Source organism: Camelina sativa, chromosome 11 (genome assembly GCF_030686135.1).
Source record: "Camelina sativa cultivar CO46 ecotype springtype chromosome 11, ASM3068613v1".
NCBI classification, from domain to species: Eukaryota; Viridiplantae; Streptophyta; class Magnoliopsida; order Brassicales; family Brassicaceae; genus Camelina; species Camelina sativa.
In genome coordinates, this window is record NC_141890.1 from 13,178,877 (window position 1) to 13,198,631 (window position 19,755).

A 19,755-nucleotide genomic window follows, 5' to 3' on the forward strand; every position below is an offset into this window, starting at 1 on the left:
TAATATTTCATCAGAAATTTAAGAAAATAAGATTATTTGTGAAAAATATTAAAATAAATCACCAGTGACTCTTCTCAACTCTCACTTGACCATTCCTACCGATGCAACTACTGACCCACGATCTAAGAGAAAAGAGAAAAGATCTACGAGCTAAAGCATATGTTTTGTCATTTATCAAATTACTTGCTTAAATTTTTGGTGAAACGCCAAATGGATAAATGAATAAGTATTTCAATATGATTTTTTTTTTGAATAATTATTATTTTAATAAATTTTAATTATAAATCAAGTTTAATAAAAAATTTGGTGTTTTTAAACATTTATATATTAGATATCACATTTATTATGTTCCAACCGCTATTGCACCCGCTGGTCAACCAGTCGTAAACTTCCTGCAAACGCACCAATTTTAAACCGCTAAACCAGTCGTTCAAAACGTTTAATAACACTTAAAACCGCAATCGTCTGCTTCCGCAATCTTCCACAACCGCAGCGTTTGAACCAGTCAGGCCTTAAGCAAAACAAAATCAACATTCTCTTTTTCTGAGTGTTAACAATAAATCTATAAACCGAATTCTTCATTTGATAATGAAAGTGATCGTGTGGTGCTTCGCCCACCGAATATGGCAGATGACACGTTCAAACGATACATTGACATGTGAGCTTATAATTGCCTATGTTGCTTAACGACAAAAGTTTATATATGAAGAGAATACTATACTTAATTAAACTTTTAGTACTTTTTTGCCCAAAAAAAAAAACTTAGTAGTACTTCACAAATTCTGTAGGAGTAAAATATAAAAATAAAACTTTGGCTCAAATGTAATGGGATATGATCTCATACTAATGAGATATTATCTCATATCAATCTCTTCAATGTAAATTGATCCTAATTGTATCTCTTTAAGAAACTAGATATTCTCTTATCTCCATATAAGCATGCAATCCTCATTGTGAATAATACAAGAAAACATTCTTCTCTTTCTCGACTTTACCCCATTAAAATGATATTTTGATTCCCTGCCAAAATATAACATAAAACTTTATATACCTAAATTAAATGCAAAGCCGTTCGTATTATGGCGTTTGAGTTAAGGGGATTTATGTTTTTATTGCATGCAAAACTTTAAAAACGTCATTTGGATATGGATTATTCTTTTGTTTTAAGAAAACCCTAAATTTAGGGTTTCTAACAACAACAAAAGGAATGTCATTTGCCAGATTAAAATTAAAAATTTGATATATATATATATATATATATATAAAGAGGACAACGAAAATTGTCATATTTTGTTTTCAGTGAATCGGCGGCAATAAAAGAGTTAGTTAAGTTACCACTAACTCTATTATCTCAGACATAAATCTATCAAATATCATTGATCCACTTCCAATGTAAATTCGATGTTCAAGTATTATAATAATACAATTTGTAAATATTGATTAATTTTCTTAATTACATACAAACCTCTAGAAGTATATATCGTCTCTAATCAGTGTCGATGATTTTGAGGAAAGAAACATTAAAAAAACAAAAAAGAGTAAAAATTTGGGAAGGACACAAATGTATGAAAAGGCGAGGCAGATGTGTTGTGTTCTCTGTTTCTTCTGTCACACAAGTGAGACAATACAACACATCGCATGCAATGTCTTCTAAAACCCGCTCGGAGGAAAAAAAGCATCACTCTAAAACTTTGAGCAGGCTTAGAACCTCTTGATGACTGATGAGCTGGCAGGTCCTGAACGATGTATTTGTATCCACCTGCTAAGGCTATTATTGTAAGGGGATATAACAAAATGAATGAAAATTGAACCGGTAAGATACAACATAAATACGGTAATTCACAGCTTTTATGAAAATTTATTTCGGAGTGATTAAACAGATATGGTATTGTTAGATAGAGCGGATTGGAGTTGTTATTGTTAGATAGAGCCAACCGATTATATTGTTGAGTGATCGATGCCATAGTTAGAACTTAGAAGATCTGAACCGATTATAATTGATTAAAAAAACTAAAATTTAAGGGCGCTTAGTTATACAGTATATGATTATACAAAACAAAACAAGAGGGATTGATGCTTATTTCTTCAACGTGCTAAAATAAATTTTTGCCGACAAACTCAACGATTGTTCAACGTACTTTTGACCGCCATAAATAATTGCAAACAAAATGAATATCAAACCGTTAGCGTTTTTTTCTTGATTACTAAAACGAATGGAACATTGCTAAAATAAGAATGTTTGAAAAATGATGAAGATATGAGTACCACAAAAAAAGAACACTCGAGACCCAAACACAATCCAATATCCATGCATATATATATAACAGAAAGCTTATAGACAATTAGACGTACCATCCATGCATAGTACGTAGCTGTTTTATCGAGACACAGTACTTATATATCAAGAAAAGTTTTGGTCATGCTTGACTACTCTGTACGCCACTAGTGATCGATTTTGTAACTAAATCGATGTTTTCTTGTGGCATACAGGGAGCCAGGCACGACTATATATAAATCCTTATATATATGGAATATATGTATACAAACAAAACCTTTTTATATGAATGGTGGTGAGCGTATACGTTGGTCCTGGCTTAAATAAAATCAAAATGTGTATCATTTGGGGAGAAAAAAGAATGAAACCAGAGAGAAAGTGGCCATTGTTTTTGGTCAAGAAATTGTGGAGATAGGTGTAAGAGGAATGGTTGTTGTACAAATATATATAGAGGAGAAAAATACTAATATTAATTAAACTTACTTTGCTGTTACTTAAAAGAATTCAAAAGATGGAACTAAAGGTGGATTTTGAAGGCAAATATAAAATAAATTAATAACTTGAAAAAACTATTTATATGCTTATCATAAAAAGCTTTTATAGTATTTGAATTGTACTTGAAATCCTGCACACAAGCAAAAAAAAAAGTTTGCTTTAGTTTTAGTGGGCTAAACTTATTTATCTACACCATTATTATATATAGAGGATAATGTAAGATTGAGATCAAAATGGATTCTCTTTTGATAAAGGCAATAAAAAGACAGATACAGCGTGCAACTCTTCAGGTTACTTTAGTTTAGTTTAATAGTTTTCAAGTTGGTTCTCATAAACTTTATTAATTTCGATAATAAGTTTAAGATATTCCTATTATTATAGCTGAAGCGAGTTCATGCATGCCTTCACCTCTATTCAGTATATTGGCTCAGAAGAATAATTCAAAACTGTTCCTCAACGATTTAAATAGTGCAAACAGTCCTCTATATATGGATCTTAACATTAAAAAGTATCATGAATATCAAAATTCCAAACGTTCGATATTCAAGTTCATATGCCATTTTATTTAGATCCGGAATCGATCGTTTTGAAAGAAGTAGCCAAATAGATATATAGTCACATACTACATTACTACATAATGGTCGATGTTTTTTTAATGTTTGTCACCGTTTGATGTTTGCTTAGTTCATAGAAAAGGTTTCAATAGTGCTGGTGCATATGTGATTCACACTCACACAGCTTTATCTTTTTCTTGGGTCGTGGGCTCTTTCGACTTTCCCTTTAGCTTTCTAGAATTAAAGAGGCTTTTTCTCTGACCAAAACAAGTCTGGTTCAATTTTCGACAAAACCAGCATTGCTTTCTTTCTTTCTTTTACTCCCAACGAGATAACTGAACCGAACGGAATCACAAATGGAATATAGTGTTCTTGCAACCAGTTCAGTTTCATTTATGTACAAACCGACTGAACCAAACTAGTTTTAGCCGAACCAAAATTTCTTGAAATTCATTTTTATTCTTCTTGGTAAGTATTGAAACATATTTACTATATATTGAATTTGTATTGTAAGTACTTCTTTTTGTGCATGGCAAAACAGATATACATACTACTGTATCTGACCGTTTGGAAATAACACAACAATTTGTTTTAGATAGTTTAACAACATTTAAGACGACAACATTTTGACGAAGAAACAATTGGCCCTTTCGTACCTCATGATGAGTTGATGATATAAGGAAATTAACAGAAGAGAATATTTAGTTATTTTTAGATTTTTTGCATCTAAATCCAGATTTAGTTTAGTTAAATTATTTTTTTCTAACTAAAATAGTAAATGTGGTCGAATAACGTTAAAATAGTATGACCATAATTTTCCATAAAATCAACAAAAAGGAAAGGTTTGGGTTTCAAACAAATGCCAAACTCGTTTTTTTCTAATTAGATCAAACAGCGTGTTGTTATTTTATTTCTATTTTCTCTTTAACCTCGATGGAACACAGTTTTATTTCGTTAATCACAACACAATATTTATTAAACGGAAATCATTTACAGTTTTCACATTTTTTGTAGACGAAGTATCACTTTTTCATTAAGGAGAAGAGCATGTTACGATTATGATACAATTTAAGCATATCTTACTTGTGTTATTATTATTTTATGATACGATTTTAATCGTTAGCTAGACAGCCTATATGTACACAAACGGGTAAATATTAAAATCATCAAACAAAGCCCAACAAATATACATTTATAAAGAATTTTCTATTTTTCAAATAGTAAAATCTTTAAACACTTGTCTTCTAAATAAATGAGCAGTTTCCTGAATCTTAGATACTTTTAACAAATGTTGCATATAATAAGATAGGGGTTTCTTTTTTTTGTTTTCTCTATAATCTCATAAGGTGAGATTTGAAAGAAAATTAATCTTTCTCTACCCTAACTCTTGCTGATGAATATATTTTTTTTTATTTGAAAATATTTATTATTACTACTGTACGTTTGTATGCAAAAACGCGCATTCACATCTGAAAATCTTTATAAATGGTTTTGCCTTTTATTTCTTAAAATTAACTATTTATCAGCCAAAATAACGTTGTTGTTGTATAATACTACTCTAATTAATATCCAGATTCATGTTAGTATCTTTTTCGTGTCATTCGATCAATTTAGGTGGTTTAAGAGATGATTTCATTCCGAGTCGTAGTGTGTTATCTATCTCATTGTGCTTAAAAAATGCAATGGTTCTTGGTTATATAGCGTTGGATCCGCCTAATGATTTAGGGTTGTACTTGATCGACCATTGCATTTGATCTAAGTCTTTAGAAGTGAATGTTAGGTGCTTTGATTTGGTTGAATCATTTTGGTTAACGACAACTAACAATATGACATTTACTGTTTGTTTTGCTGGAAATAACCAAACATATACGTCCCCAAGAGACACGATCACGGATGTTTCGCTTTAATTTAGCTACTAGGACAACTCTTTAGAAACTTTTTTGCAAATGGATATTTTATGCAAATATGTTTATTTCTTTTTATTCTTTATTTAATTACGTATAGACTAACAACCCTTGGTCGTTGATATAATTTTACAAGTTAACTGTTTTTTCCAAGATTTCCCATCTACCAAATTATATGCTTTCTCGTCAAGAAAGTGAGATAAGGCCAGGAGAAAATATTATCCCAAGCTCCTCCTACTTTACTATTTTGACTATATCCGGTTATTGTTTTTTATTTGTCCCCTTAAACTTCGTTATTTTGAACTAGAATATGAAATTATTGTATTTGAGATATCTGGTAATAAAATTATTGTATTTTATAAAATTTTAAACATATAAAATATTAAAACATAATAAAATAAAAATACAATTCATAAAAAAGGAAAATGATTAATTGTATTCTCCAAATTTTACCCAAATATTCTCAACCAAATCATCTTGCAACATGCTTTTGGGACTTTGGAAAGAGATGATCTAGGAAACACTCAAAATTTCTAAAAGTTTTTTCCCTAAAAATGCAAAATTTCCCTAAAGATGGCTTCATTGAATTCAAAGTTTCCACCTTTGGATTCTCTTACACTCGTTCTTCTGTCCAATACAGTGAGTGGACATGACCAAACGCTTTTCCAAGTATCTTGTCTTTCTCCTCTACACTGAAATCAAAACAAGACAGAGCTTCTTTGCATTCTTCCCATGTTTTTGGATCTTCTTCCTTAGAGGTTTCCACTTGTGTTGTTGAACAAAGCACAATCCATTTTTTTCGTGAAACAAGCCTCCTTACTCCTCCAATCACACCATGATACGACGAGTTCAGGCTCAATGGTAATACATTATTCTATCTTACAAGATCAGACTGTAAAACAAAAGCAGTGTATGTACCATGAGATTTCAGAAAATACCACAAGTGTATAAAGTTTCGGTCAGCGAATATGTTACATATACATAAGCGATCAAACAAACGAACTAAACGAAGTACATATCCAACACCAACAGCTCTCTAAACCTCTCAAGCTAACTCACTTACATATATACATTCATACCATCAAAAATAGTGAAGCTAATACCAAATAAGTAATAGTGTCCTGAATCACAAATGGGCATTGAAAAACCAATACCAATACGAGAATACCATAAACCTCAGGAGAAAACCGTGTGTGAATTTGCTAATTGACCTTGGCAGGAGTAGAAGAAGAAGCCTAAGCTTGGTTTTTCTAGCTCATCTCATCTAAATAACCACAACTTCATTCCAAAGCAGAGAGATTTGATGAACAGAATCATAATGGATATTCTTCTCAATTTTATTTAATCTAAGACAAAAGCAAAACTCTACTCTTCGCCAAAAAAAAAAAAAAAAACACAATCACTTGTCCTAAACCAATTCAAGAAGCCCCTTTGTAATAATAAAAATCCCAAATTTCATGTAACCCTAACCGAATTCGAGAATCTAATTCATAGGAAACTACAAATTGGGAAAATTAGTAGACAAAATATAAAGAAAGGTGGTACCTTTAGTGCAAACTCGGTCACCGGAGAACCCGAATCACTGAGTCAAGAAGATGGGTAACCGAGTCAAAAGTTTCATGAACTCTGAAAATGTGGTCTGTGGATTCAGAAACAGGAACCAACCATTGTTCGTTTGAGATCAATATCCTCCGATTGCCCTCCGCAGTTTCAATCTCCTCCGCTTCGGATCTCCTCCGACCCCAATCTCCTTTGATTGCATAGCTTTCATTCAATCTCCTTCTTTTGTGAATTTTGGACTTCGATCGAGAGAGAAAGAGAGACAAAAAGATGAATGAAAGAAATTTTCGATTCGAAAGAAAAAAAAAATTCCTTCTTCTATTATTGGTTCAGCCAACGAATAAGTGATACATATGGTCTCTTATTCCATAAACGAGTCTACTAAATAAGAGGCTCTCTTAGAGCAAGATTATTGGGGGTTCGTATATTGGGGATTTTATACACTATTTGATTTTTTTATGAATTAATTGTGTACTTTTTAAAAAATAAGAACCCTTGATCTCTTAATTAAAATTATCTCCTCCAATGGTAGGATCTAAATTTGGATATCTTATTTTTGAAAATATAGTTTTTTTAAATTTAAAATTTTTAAATAGAATAGAAGTAGTTTAAATGTTTAAACATATAAGGATTAATAGGAAACTTTTGATGGTTTATGATGAACAATTTCAAAAAATTAGTAACCAACCTCAAGGTAATTTCATGACAAGAAGGTACAAAAAAAAACAGAGGAATTCAGTACAAGACCTTCTTTTTGGTCTTGCTTACTTCTTCCTCCTCATCTTCGTCGTCTTCTTCTTCCTCATCCTCATCATCTTCTTCATCCTCATCTTCGTCTTCATCAATATCGTCATTGTCTATTTCAAACTCCTCTCCCTCAATAGCCTCACCAGTGAACCATGAGACAGCATGAACAATAAAAGATGCTAGCTCACGCTTTTATGCAGTAGGTAAAAAGATAAACGGAAAAGTATTAGACTGAAAGAGTTTTTATTCAAGAATACGAACCCAATGTCATAGTCTTGTTCCATCAGATTCTGAAGTTCCTCAGCCTGCACCAAGAACATTAAGCTTTAGAAGAAATTTTGATCAAACATATTCAAAACAAGGCATGTTTTGGAACCAAATGATATCATACTCTGTCCTCATCAATGTCTTCGTCATCATCAGGAACTTGGGGAGGATTTAAGAAGTTGAAGAAGCTTTCACAACCTTCAGTCTTGGTAATTGGCTTAGCATTCTTCGCACCTTTCTTAGGCTTCTTCTTAAGAATCTTCCGAGTTAAGCATTTTCCAGGATACCAATCAATCTCTGTCCTGAGAGAGAGAACAAAGAAACAGAACCCAAGGTGGAGCATAGGTCAGCACAAGATTACGCAGTTCCTTGGAAGCATCTCAAAACAAAACATGCTATGGAGCAATACAAGAAAGTATCAACTAGAAACTAGGAACTCCTTTCTCTGCAATCCAACACGGTGAAATAAGCAAATTGTTTTTGAAGAATGATTACACTTCACAAAGGCAAAGAGTATACCTTCTGCAGTTTTGTCGTCTCCTTGGTCCATCTTAGTATCCTCTGGAGCTCTTTCCTCATGGAACTTCGACTCTATTTCATCATGTTTCCCCTAAAACACAAAAGAATTATCCGACTCTTTCTTGTTTGATTACCAGTGACGTGAAAAAAATCAGCATAAAGCAAACAAAATAAAACCTCTCCTAAACGAAGGTCAAGTTCAAGACTTTCTTTAAACATCATGGCATAGATGCACATCAGTTGAGTAACATTGAATATTATATCGTCACTTTGAGTTCCTCACTCTGGTTTCTTTGCCACATCAAATCTACTAGCTCGTTAGTTCTATTATACTACTTTGATATACATCTCGTGTTGGTGCTTATGCAATTTGAGCCAAAAGAGCTTACAAATATCAATAATTCCAAACATACCTGTCGCAGTTGCTATTCCCATCAATGAAGAACCCAAATTCGCCATTATAGCTCTCACATCAGCAAAATCGTCATTCACCAATCCAGGAATCTACGAAGCAAAAACAAAGATAGCTGAGATCAAATGAAAGAGAGAGAGAGAGAGAATGAGAAAGGGATACCTTAAGAGAGGATCAGAAATCAAAGAACTCTAAATTGGGATCAAAAATCAAACAACCCTAATTCGTTTACCTAATCGCAAAATCTCCTCCGCAACGCATCACCTCCGTCGATTCGATCTCATCCGATACGCATCACCTTCGATACGCATCACATATGATTCTTCCTTTGTCGATTCGGTACTTCTATCGCGGGAGAAAGAGAGGAAAAAAATTTCTTTCGATCATGCATAAATTCTTTTTTTCCTTCTATTATTTTCTTCGTCCAACAGAAGCGTGACGCGTATCGTCTCTTAAACCAGGTTTGAGTATACTATATAAGAGGTTCCCTTACAATTTTTCTTTTGTTTTGATTTATTTTTTTGAAATAAAACACTAAGAGCTCCTCTATGAACCCCCCGATGGGGAAGGTCTTATATTTTTTTGATTTTTCTGATTTTTTTTTTGCTTCCTTTCAACAACAAACCCTCTTAAAACCCCCATTGGGGATGACCTAAGTATCTAACTGGTGTAGCAGTAGCTACCATAACACAAAGTCCTTGTTTAGTCAAAGAATTCCCAAGAACAATGTCCTCTTGATGCGTTGAGAACTCGTAAGTTCTGCCGTAACAAGGAAGTTTTAGAGTTTAAAAGCTCTTGATTATAATTCAATAATAAGGTGCCTTACATCGTAATAGGTTGTTCTCTTATATAGAGAATACAAAACCTATTCTAACTTAGAAAAGAAGAAACTTAACTAAAAAGAAAAGGAAGTAATACATAATTATAATGTGAAAACTGATATGTCAAAACAGAGGAAAAAAAAGAAGCAGAGTAAAGAGGAAAGCTTCTACATGCTCCCTGCATCAGTCACCCGAGGTAGAAGAAGATTCGCCCTCGAATCTTCAGGTTCATCTTGTGAAAAATCAGGAACAAGGTGTTTCACGTTAAACACGTCGGAGCAACGCACACCTTGGAGAAGACGTACGCGATAAGCATTTGCATTTATCTTTTCAAGTACTTCCAATGGTCCTATCTTGCGAGCCTTAAGTTTTTTTGTAATCACGAGGAGCATAACGATCTCGAGTCAGCACTGCCCAAACAAGATCACCAACACGAAATTGGACATCACGTCGATGACGATCAGCATCAGCTTTGTATTTGGCGGACGAAACCTGCAAATTTTCATGGACCTGAGAATGTATGAAAGATAAATCAATAACAAACCCCACAGCTTGACCATGATCAAGAGTAATATCTGGTGTGACACCAAGATCCACGGGTCCACGGGGAACAATGCTATACACCACACGAAATGGACTGAAGCGTGTACTCCTATTAACTGCGTGGTTATGAGCGAACTCAGCCTTACATAATACCACATCCCATGTCTTGATGTTGTCTCCAACAAGACAACGAAGCATATCTCCAACGAACGGTTTGTGACCTCGGTTTGCCCGTCATATTGAGGGTGATAAGCCGAGCTCATATCAAGGTTGGTGCGAAGCAAACGCCAAAGTGACCGCCAAAAATGACTAAGAAACCGAGAATCTCTGTCTGAAACAATGGAGCAAGGGAGGCCATGAAGGCGATAAATCTCTCGAAAAAACAACATAGCTACTTGAATTGCATATGTTGTCTTCTTACACAGAATGAAATACGCCATCTTGGAAAAGCGATCAACAATAACAAAAATAGAATCATTGTCGCGTTGTGTTCGTGGTAAGCCTAAGACAAAATCCATGCTTATATCTGTCCAAAGTTGAGTAGGAACTGGAAGAGGCATGTACAACCCACTGTTAGAAGCATGACCTTTAGATTTTTGACAAACCACACAACGTTCGACGAATCGAGCAACATCACGACACAAGGACGGCCAGAAATAAGAGTTAGCCACCAATTGGAGTGGGATCTCTCCCAACATGACCTTCTCCATGGAGCTCTTTGATTAAGCAAAGTCGTAAGCTGCACTCGGGAATACAGAGTCGTTGATCTCGAAACAAAAATCCTTTTTGCACCGTATAATCAGTATGCACTCCAACTTGTAACTCTGCCCATATACACCCAAAGAAAGGATCTTGTGGATACAGATCCGCGAAGGCAGCAAACCCAGGGACTGAAACTTGCAATGTTGCAAGAAGAGCATGATGTCTACTCAAAGCATCGGCAACCTTGTTCGTCCGTCCCGACTGGTGTTTGATAACAAACGTGATTTGTTGTAAGAAGGCTTTCCACGAAGCATGTCGAGCCGAAATCTTGTCTTGGCTACCTAAGTGTTTTAAAGCGTCATGATCGGTGTAGAGAATAAACTCTTGATGAAAAAGATAATGCCTCCAATGTTTAATAGCTTGCACAATAGCGTAAAACTCAACGTCATAGGTGCTATATCGAGCTCTGGAGCCTGCAATTTTTTCGCTAAAGAATGCAATTGGACGACCTTGTTGGCTTAGGACTGCACCAATTCCCAGCTTGCAAGCATCACAATGTAACTCAAATACCACAGAGAAATTTGGAAGAGCTAAAATATGAGCCGATATATGCTTTTCCTTGATGTTTTTACACGCCACATTAGCTTCCATTGTCCAAACAAAAGACGACCCTTTCATACAATCTGTGAGAGGTGCGGTAATATTACTGAAGTGAGGAACAAAACGCCGGTAAAATGAGGCAAGGCCATGGAAACTTCACACATCACTAATAGTTTTTGGTTTCGACCAAGTCTTTATTGCTTCAACCTTACTAGGAACAACCTCCAACCCTCTTGAGGAGACAATGTATCCGAGAAAAAACACTTGGGCAGCGCCAAAAACACACTTTTGTCGCGCTGCAAAAAGTTTTTCACTTCGTAACACAAGAAGCACATATTCCAAATGCTGTAGATGGCTTTGTAAATCAGCACTAAAAATCAATATGTCATCAAAATAGACGACAACGAACTTCCCAATATAGGGTCGAAGTGCTTGATTCATCACCCGCATAAAAGTACTTGGTGCGTTTGTGAGACCAAATGGCATGACCATCCACTCAAATAAACCTTCTCTCGTTTTGAATGCGGTTTTCCATTCATCACCAGGACGAATTCGAATTTGATGATAACCACCCTTGAGATCCAATTTAGTGAATATGGAAGCATGACCAATTTGATCCAACAGATCATCTAAACGAGGGATAGAAAAACGATAACGGACTGTAATTTTGTTGATTGCGCGACTATCAACGCACATTCTCCAAGTCCCGTCTTTCTTTGGAATAAGTAATGCAGGAACAGAGGTGGGACTTAGGCTTTCTCGAACATGACCTTTGACTAATAATTCCTCGACTTGGCGGCGAAGCTCATCATGCTCTTGTGGACTCATTCGATAATGAGGTCGGTTTGGCAAAACAGCGTTAGGGATAAGATCAATGCGATGTTGAATATCGCGTAATGGTGGCAGCTCCGCAGGTAAAGTCTCGGGAAAAACATCTTGAAAGTGTTGTAAAAGTTCTTGAAAAGCTGTTGGAACGGAAGTAGAAGAGCTATCTCCAGACGGTGTTGTCATTAATGCTAAAATCATATCTGATTGCCATGATATAACGACTGCAACGGTTTAGACGCGACAGGAGAAACTGATGGTATAGATGTCTCAGCGACTTCCTTGGAAGGGAGTAGTGTAATCGTACGTCCTTCAAACAAAAAACTATAAGTGTTGTCTTTGCCATGATGATTGGCATCACGGTCATATTGCCATGGTCGCCCTAACAATAAATGACACGCATCCATTGGCACCACATCACAATGAACAGAGTCTTTGTAAGAACCAATGGAGAAAGAGACCAATGCTTGCTTGGAAACACGGATATCTGTTTTGTTATTGAGCCACGCAAGTTGGTAAGGGGAAGGATGAGCGGATGAGTGTATCCCCAGTTTGCATATAGCTTCGTCAGAGATAGCATTTGTGCAGCTCCCAGAGTCAATGATAAGCTTACAAATTTTACCGTTGATTGTGCAGGTTGAGCGGAACAGAGAAGTACGAAGCCAAGATTCTTTTGCAGACCGTGGCATCAGACAACTTCGACGGAGAACTAATATTTGAGAACCATGTCATGTGTCACCGCCAATAACATCAGCATCATTATCTTGGTGAGGATCAGAAAAGTAATCATTATAGTGAGGCTCGTCGGTGATTTCTGTCTCCTGTGTAAGCAACCCGCGACGAGTCTGGTTGGGGCAAGCAGTTTGACGATGACCATTCTCCCCACAAGTATAACAACGCAAAGCACTGGTTCGGGGTTGTCTTGAAGCGGCAATAGAATCAGCAGGAGCTCCTATTTTAGACACACTAGCACGTGTGGAAACAGATTCTGTATGTGGGCTGGAACCAGTTTCCCCTGTAGGCGGAGCTTGAAAACGAGTGTGTGAATTATTGGATCCCCAAGTTTGACGAAATTGAGTCTCCATACCCATAGCACGTTGATGAGCCTCAGATACTGTAGTCGGATTAAACTGTTGCAACGGTATTTGAAGTTGTGTGCGTAAACCCCCAATAAACCTAGAAACGAGTTGGTCCTCTGTTTCAAGTAACGTAGTGCGAGCAACCATCTCAAAAAAATATGAGGCATACTCATCCACAGTGTGTGACCCTTGATGCAAATTCGGCAGCTTCGTATACAAGGTGCGCTCATAGTTGTAAGGAAGAAAACTTCTACGCATATGTTTTTAAAATTTTTCCCACGAATCAATTTTTGATTTTCCTGAACGACGTCGAGATTCTTTGAGCTGAGTCCACCATGCCATGGCTCTACTCTTGAACCGTGTTGCAACTAGAGAGACACGAACATCATCCGGGACTTTTTTAAAGTCCAAAACTTCTTCCACCATGTTAAGCCAATCAAGAAACTCCTCTGCTTTAAGACTCCCTGAAAATTCTGGAGTTTCGAGCTTGAAGCCGGATTCCCAACGAGCAGCTAAAGAGGTATTGTTGTTTGGGTTGTTGTTGCGGTGAAGACGAATTTGTTGATAATGGTCTCGGCCCAGTGGGGCTGCAAACACATTGTCGACGATCTCGTCATCGGAGTCATGATAAACATTCTCCTCCCATGGATTACGGTTCTGGTTCTGTTGTTGCTGCTGTTGTAACACCATCGTCAACGCGTTTGTGACTGCTAGTTTCAGAGCCTCTTGTAAACCCGCCGTAAAAGTCTCCAAGGTCTGTCGAAACTCTTCTTGTTGATCTTCCATGGTGATGTTTTTGCGTGGCGCCATCGAGATGGTGATAGGTAATGTTGGATCGAACTTTAATTGAGAAATCAAAGCACTGGAATCTGATACCAACTGGTGTAGCAGTAGCTACGATAACACAAAGTCCTTGTTTAGTCAAAGAATTCCCAAGAACAATGTCCTCTTGATGCGTTGAGAACTCGTAAATTCTGCCGTAACAAGGAAGTTTTAGAGTTTAAAAGCTTTTGATTATAATTCAATAATAAGGTGTCTTACATCGTAATAGGTTGTTCTCTTATATAGAGAATACAAAGCCTATTCTAACTTAGAAAAGAAAAAACTTAACTAAAAAGAAAAGGAAGTAATACATAATTATAATGTGAAAATTGATATGTTAAAACAGAGGAAAAAAAGGAAGCAGAGTAAAGAAGCAGACTATTGGAGAATTACATGTGCGGAAACTAACTCGTGATATATGCGAAAGACTGATAAGTAATTTACCATGTTAACCCAATATCTAACCCATTATATAGATAGCTTCTAATTAAGAGATATTTTATCCTCAAAACACCTTCTAAAAGTTCTCAATGTGTATTGAAATCTTTTCAAAACTCAAAAGACAATCTTTATAATTCAAAATAAAAGGATATTGTCTTGTTATGGCAATGTAAAGAGTTTATATAATGTTTGGACTTTAAACGTACAATAACTATGAGTTCTGACTCCTATCAAAAAAAAAAAAACTATGAGTTCTGATGCGATAAAGGAGGTCGGGTTTTAAGTATTTATTCTGAATTCAAGGATGCCTTAGTTTATGTGTTAATTTGGACTCGAATTAATATTTTCAATACTGACCGAAAAAATGAAGTCACTGAATTATGATGTTAATTCAATGGCCATTGTAATGTCATTTAATTCATGTATTATCTATACGCCTGTGGCGTAAGCCGCGTAACAATAACATTACATAAAATTTTAAGCCTTGTCTTATCTCTCTACTCGTTGACAATGTCAAATAAATATTGCAATTGAATTTTATACTATATGGCGCTACTACTTACATGGAACCCTTAATCTATATATACGACTGTTCTTATAGTCAACGAGATAAATAGAGAGTTGGTAAGTGTTTGGTTTTAATTTGACAATGTGAAACAAGGCAGCACATTGACCCTTTAATCCATGACAGTAATTTAACGGTGAAAGTAGTAATTAAGTATATAATCAAGATCTTCTGTGAGAGTGAGACCTCGTTATTAAAAATTATGGTGAGCGTTTCCTCCAACGGTAGGAAACTTCGTTTCATGTTTTCTCTAATTTGTCGTGATCCGATCTCTCATTCTCATAAACTTTGACGACAACAAAGATTCTATTATATGTAAGATTTTTTCAAAGATCCAATAGTATAATACGTAATATATATATACCAACTTTATAGCTACACCTTCTAGTATAATCCACTTTGTAGTTTATGTGTTCCTCACGCTATCGAGTAAATGTTTGGAATCGTCGAGAGAAGTTATTTAAAATTAAAAACTATCCAATTACGTTATATATTAATGTTCACTTCGTAAACCTCGTATTAATCAGATATTCCAAATAATATATGTAACCTACAATAAAGATAGTTTCATTTAGTTTTCACATTTTCACGTAACAAAAAATCTAAACAACTATAGTAAAAAAATTTGATTATAGCTAGCTAACACAGGTTATCTTTTTGTGACTTAGAAATTTAGAACGGTAGGCAAGGAGGAGAATAATAATCTTCGTTTGAATTCAAATAGAGAGGAAGAAGAAGCGAAAATTATATCAACCATGAGACATTGAAGCAGGTAGAGATAATTCTTTGAATGCGGTGGAAGCAATCACATAATGATAAATACAAGATTCCAATTTTGATGAACTTTGCAATGAGAACATATTTTTGCTTTTCAATTAAATATTACTTCATTGTATATACAATTCAAGAAAAGTAGTTAACAAGTTTTAGTTACAATCATGCATTTAAGCAAAAAAAACTTTATTTTTTTAGGCTTTTAACATATTAAAAATATTCAAAACTGTTACATTTTTCAAATTTGAATATTTACAACAAGATTAGTTTGAGTTCAGATTAAGGAAATGAGTCAATCATCTACTTTGGTATTTTATTGAACAAAAATGGTGATATTGTTAATGTAATTTGTATAATTTGTTAAAAAAAAAGATAAGAAATGGTTCCAAACTATATATATCTAGTTTGTTTAATGTAATTTGTATCTACAAGTAACAGTCCGTAACAAATTCATCACGTATTTTTTATCTGTATTTTTTTTTTCTAATATAGCTAGGGCAAATATTTTATACATCTAACCCACAATAACAACATCCATTAACAATTAATTACTCTTATTCTTTTATATAATCATTTTTACTTTGAACCCACGAATTACTCTTGGAAGTTCGAACGCCATGACACATATCATATTATCGTTACCTAATCTTGATTTTGTTAGTTATTTAACTTATTCGTTGAATGACTCATATATTGCAGACTTATGACACACTATGAAAAAAATAATATTTACATAGAATTCTGACGAATGCATCCACAACTTTACTTTAGTTATGTCATGGCTCCTTTGCGCATATCTATATATACATTCAAACTTAATCGTAGGGAGCGACCAAACAAATAAAGATCAACATATCTTCAAAAACCTCTTGATATAAGTTAGGGTTCTTGATCAAAAGATAATCATCTATCAACAAAAATGGGAAGATCACCGTGTTGCGATCAAGACAAAGGCGTGAAGAAAGGACCGTGGATGCAAGAAGAAGATGATAAGCTCACCGCTTATATAAACGAGAATGGTTATGGGAACTGGCGGTCCCTTCCTAAGCATGCTGGACTTAACCGCTGCGGCAAGAGCTGTCGACTCCGGTGGATGAATTATCTCCGGCCTGATATCCGGCGAGGCAAGTTCTCCGATGAAGAAGAGAGTACCATCGTTAGACTCCATGCCCTTCTTGGCAACAAGTAAGACATTTTTTTTCTATCAAAATTTTAATGCTATTTTTCGGGATTTTCTAACCATACACAAAAAGGTTAATTTTTGATTGGTTCATTTTATTAACGTTTGAAATTAAATTTTACTATACAGATGGTCTAAAATTGCGGGTCATCTTCCAGGAAGAACCGATAATGAAATAAAAAACTATTGGAACACTCATATGAGGAAGAAGTTGTTGCAAATGGGGATTGACCCAATAACACACGAGCCAAGAACCAACGAGCTTAGCCCTATCCTCGATGTTTCTCAAATGCTCGCCGTGGCGATCAACAATGGCCAATTTGGTAACAATAATAACCTCTTCAACAATAGTACTACTGCTTTGGAGGATCTTCTCAAACTCCAATTGATTCACAAAATGCTTCAAATCATAACCCCCAAAGCCGTACCAAACATCAATAGCTTCAACACCACTTCAGTGAATCCCAAACCGGAACCGGTAGTCAGTAGCTTCAATACCAATTCAGTGAATCCTAAACCGGATACTACGGCTGGACAACAGGTTTTCATAAACCAAAGTGGAATCACTCCTGAGGTTTGGGATGGTTTTGAAGATAACCAGCTTCCTGGTTTGATTACGGTTTCTGAAGAGAGTTTAAAGGCAGCAAAACCTGGTAATAGTACTACCCCCGAGGCAAATGATCACACCGGAACCGGTATGATGATGGGCTACTATGGTGATCAATCACGTGAAATCCCATCTTCTGGTTCGGTATCGGTTTCTCCTGTAGAATCCGATTTCATCCATCCTGGTACGGTTCAGCACTCACCCGGTTTAGATGTCCTAGAAGACTGGGAGAAGTTCCTTGATGATGATGAATCGAGTGATTCTTGCTGGAAAAGTTTCTTAGAGTAAGCTTTTTTTTTCCACATTAATTTATAGTATATGATATTTGTATGTAATAATACAATAACTTTCTCAAATAAAAAGGTTTATTAACAGAGTTTAACTATTAAATCTGCAGCTTAACGTCACCCACATCGTCACCCCTCCCATGGTAAAAGCTGGATTTTGTGCGGGTCGTATACTTATAATTTTAAAGACAATACATACATATACAAGATTTTCGATTAATATTATTAATTCTTTTTGTTCTTAATTATTGATTTTAAAGTTCTGTTTTTGTCAAAGAATGATTGTTTTTATTCTTATTTGGTTTGGTTGTTGTGTAAAGAAACACGTTTTGTAATCATCACCTTTAGTTATCTATCTCCCCATATAATAATAACATTCAGATTTCAGTCTATACATCCAATCAAACAACTCTATATATTAATTGAGAGGGAACATTGACCGATAAAAAATCCTAACTTGATTCGCAAGTTTTATAAAAGCTATACTATTTACCAATAAGGAAATGCATATCTCTAAAAAAAGACTAACAAAGGAAAAAGAAAGCAGAGCCAAAAATGGAGGAAGAAGAGAAAAACCCTAGTTCGATCTACATAGTGACCGATCTACTGGAAGATATATTCCTTCGACTTCCTTTGAAATGGATTCTCATATCGAAAAGCGTCTCAAGACGATGGAAAGCAATTCTTGAATCGAAGACGTTCGTGGAGAGACGAATGAGTCTTCAAAAGAACCGCAAAATCCTGGCTACTTACAACTGCGACTGCAGCAGGGAGCCTAGGCTACTCCAGGGGTCGTGGTTCAAAGGTGGCGAACAGATAGTATATCTGCATTACAACACCACACGACCCTCGTTGACTTGCTACGGTTTGGTCTGCATCCTCGAACCATATTGGATCGACGTTTTGAACCCTTGGACAAGACAACTCCGACGATACGGCTTTGGATTTGGAACCATAATCGGAGAATCTTCGGCTTTCTCTCCGAGAAATTGGGCAATTGGATTTGGTAAGGACAGAGTTACGGGCAACTATAAAGTAGTGAAGATGTGTTTATTATTTTTCGGTAAAACTAGTGTACGCGATCCTGAGGTGGAGTATAGTGTTCTTGATGTTGAAACTGGTGAATGGCGGATGTTGAGTCCACCTCCTTGTAAGGTCTTTGCCGTAAAAGGATCCGTGTGTGTGAATGGATCGATTTACTGGTTACACAACACTATTGGGACGGTTTGGAAGATACTAGCTTTGGATCTTGACAAAGAAGAGTTCCATAACGTCTCAGTTCCGGTTATGAGTGTCATGCAAGAAACCAATATAGTGAACCTTGATGATCGCCTGGCCATAGCCAATACCTATACTAAGGCTGAATGGAAACTAGAGATTTGGAGCATGGATACAGAAGTCAAAAGATGGACCAAGACTTACTCCATACATTTAGATAACAGAGTTGTTTCTCAGGAAAGACATAACAGGTGGTTCACCCCGGTGTCGGTTTCTAAGCAAGGGAATCTTGTCTTCTATGATAACCATAACAGACTTTTCAAATATTATCCAAGGAAAAATGCCATTATGTGCCTCTCCTCAGACACTTGTGTTATATCTCCATTCTTTGAAAATTTGGCACCACTTCCTTTGAAATCAATTATTCCGTATCCTCATCCGCGCAGGAGATCCAGATGCCCCCTCCTGTCTTCGAGATCAAATGAATGCGGGATCCTATATTTTGTCTTAACCACCACTCTACTATGGTTGTCTCTCTAATAGTCCTGATTATATCTA

The 19,755-nt window shown here is 35.6% G+C and overlaps 2 protein-coding genes, 2 long non-coding RNA genes and 1 pseudogene across 4 annotated transcripts; 2 read left to right on the forward strand and 3 right to left on the reverse strand.

The window, feature by feature from the left end:
• Positions 1–1,376: 1,376 nt before the first annotated feature.
• LOC104723303 (uncharacterized) lies at positions 1,377–2,714 on the reverse strand. Its single transcript, XR_757320.3, has 2 exons — positions 2,353–2,714; positions 1,377–1,759 (listed from the first exon to the last, which is right to left on the reverse strand). It is a non-coding gene; the product is annotated as an uncharacterized LOC104723303 (long non-coding RNA).
• Positions 2,715–5,626: 2,912 nt separating this feature from the next.
• Positions 5,627–7,186, reverse strand: LOC147933917 (uncharacterized). The gene is made up of 2 exons (XR_015573135.1): positions 6,774–7,186; positions 5,627–6,120 (listed from the first exon to the last, which is right to left on the reverse strand). It is a non-coding gene; the product is annotated as an uncharacterized LOC147933917 (long non-coding RNA).
• Positions 7,187–12,421: 5,235 nt separating this feature from the next.
• LOC147933918 (uncharacterized) lies at positions 12,422–12,913 on the reverse strand. Its single transcript, XM_087472386.1, has one exon. The coding sequence runs from the start codon at positions 12,911–12,913 to the stop codon at positions 12,422–12,424; it is 492 nt and encodes a 163-aa protein (XP_087328512.1).
• Positions 12,914–16,566: 3,653 nt separating this feature from the next.
• Positions 16,567–18,374, forward strand: LOC104723304 (transcription factor MYB39-like). Its single transcript, XM_010441640.3, has 3 exons — positions 16,567–17,090; positions 17,215–17,976; positions 18,090–18,374. Exons 1-3 carry the CDS (start codon positions 16,825–16,827, stop codon positions 18,124–18,126), a joined length of 1,065 nt encoding a protein of 354 aa, XP_010439942.2. The 5' UTR covers positions 16,567–16,824; the 3' UTR covers positions 18,127–18,374.
• A 160-nt stretch (positions 18,375–18,534) lies between these two features.
• On the forward strand, positions 18,535–19,737 carry LOC104727953 (putative F-box protein At4g17780 pseudogene; annotated as a pseudogene).
• The last annotated feature ends 18 nt before the right edge of the window (positions 19,738–19,755 follow it).

Excerpts from the sequence above, each read along its gene's own strand:
- LOC147933918 (XM_087472386.1), bottom strand. The coding sequence starts at position 12,913 with ATGCCACGGTCTGCAAAAGAATCTTGGCTTCGTACTTCTCTGTTCCGC.
- LOC104723304 (XM_010441640.3), top strand. The coding sequence starts at position 16,825 with ATGGGAAGATCACCGTGTTGCGATCAAGACAAAGGCGTGAAGAAAGGA. Across the intron at positions 17,091-17,214 it reads CATGCCCTTCTTGGCAACAA|ATGGTCTAAAATTGCGGGTC; the intron begins GTAAGACATTTT and ends TTTACTATACAG. Across the intron at positions 17,977-18,089 it reads TGCTGGAAAAGTTTCTTAGA|CTTAACGTCACCCACATCGT; the intron begins GTAAGCTTTTTT and ends TTAAATCTGCAG.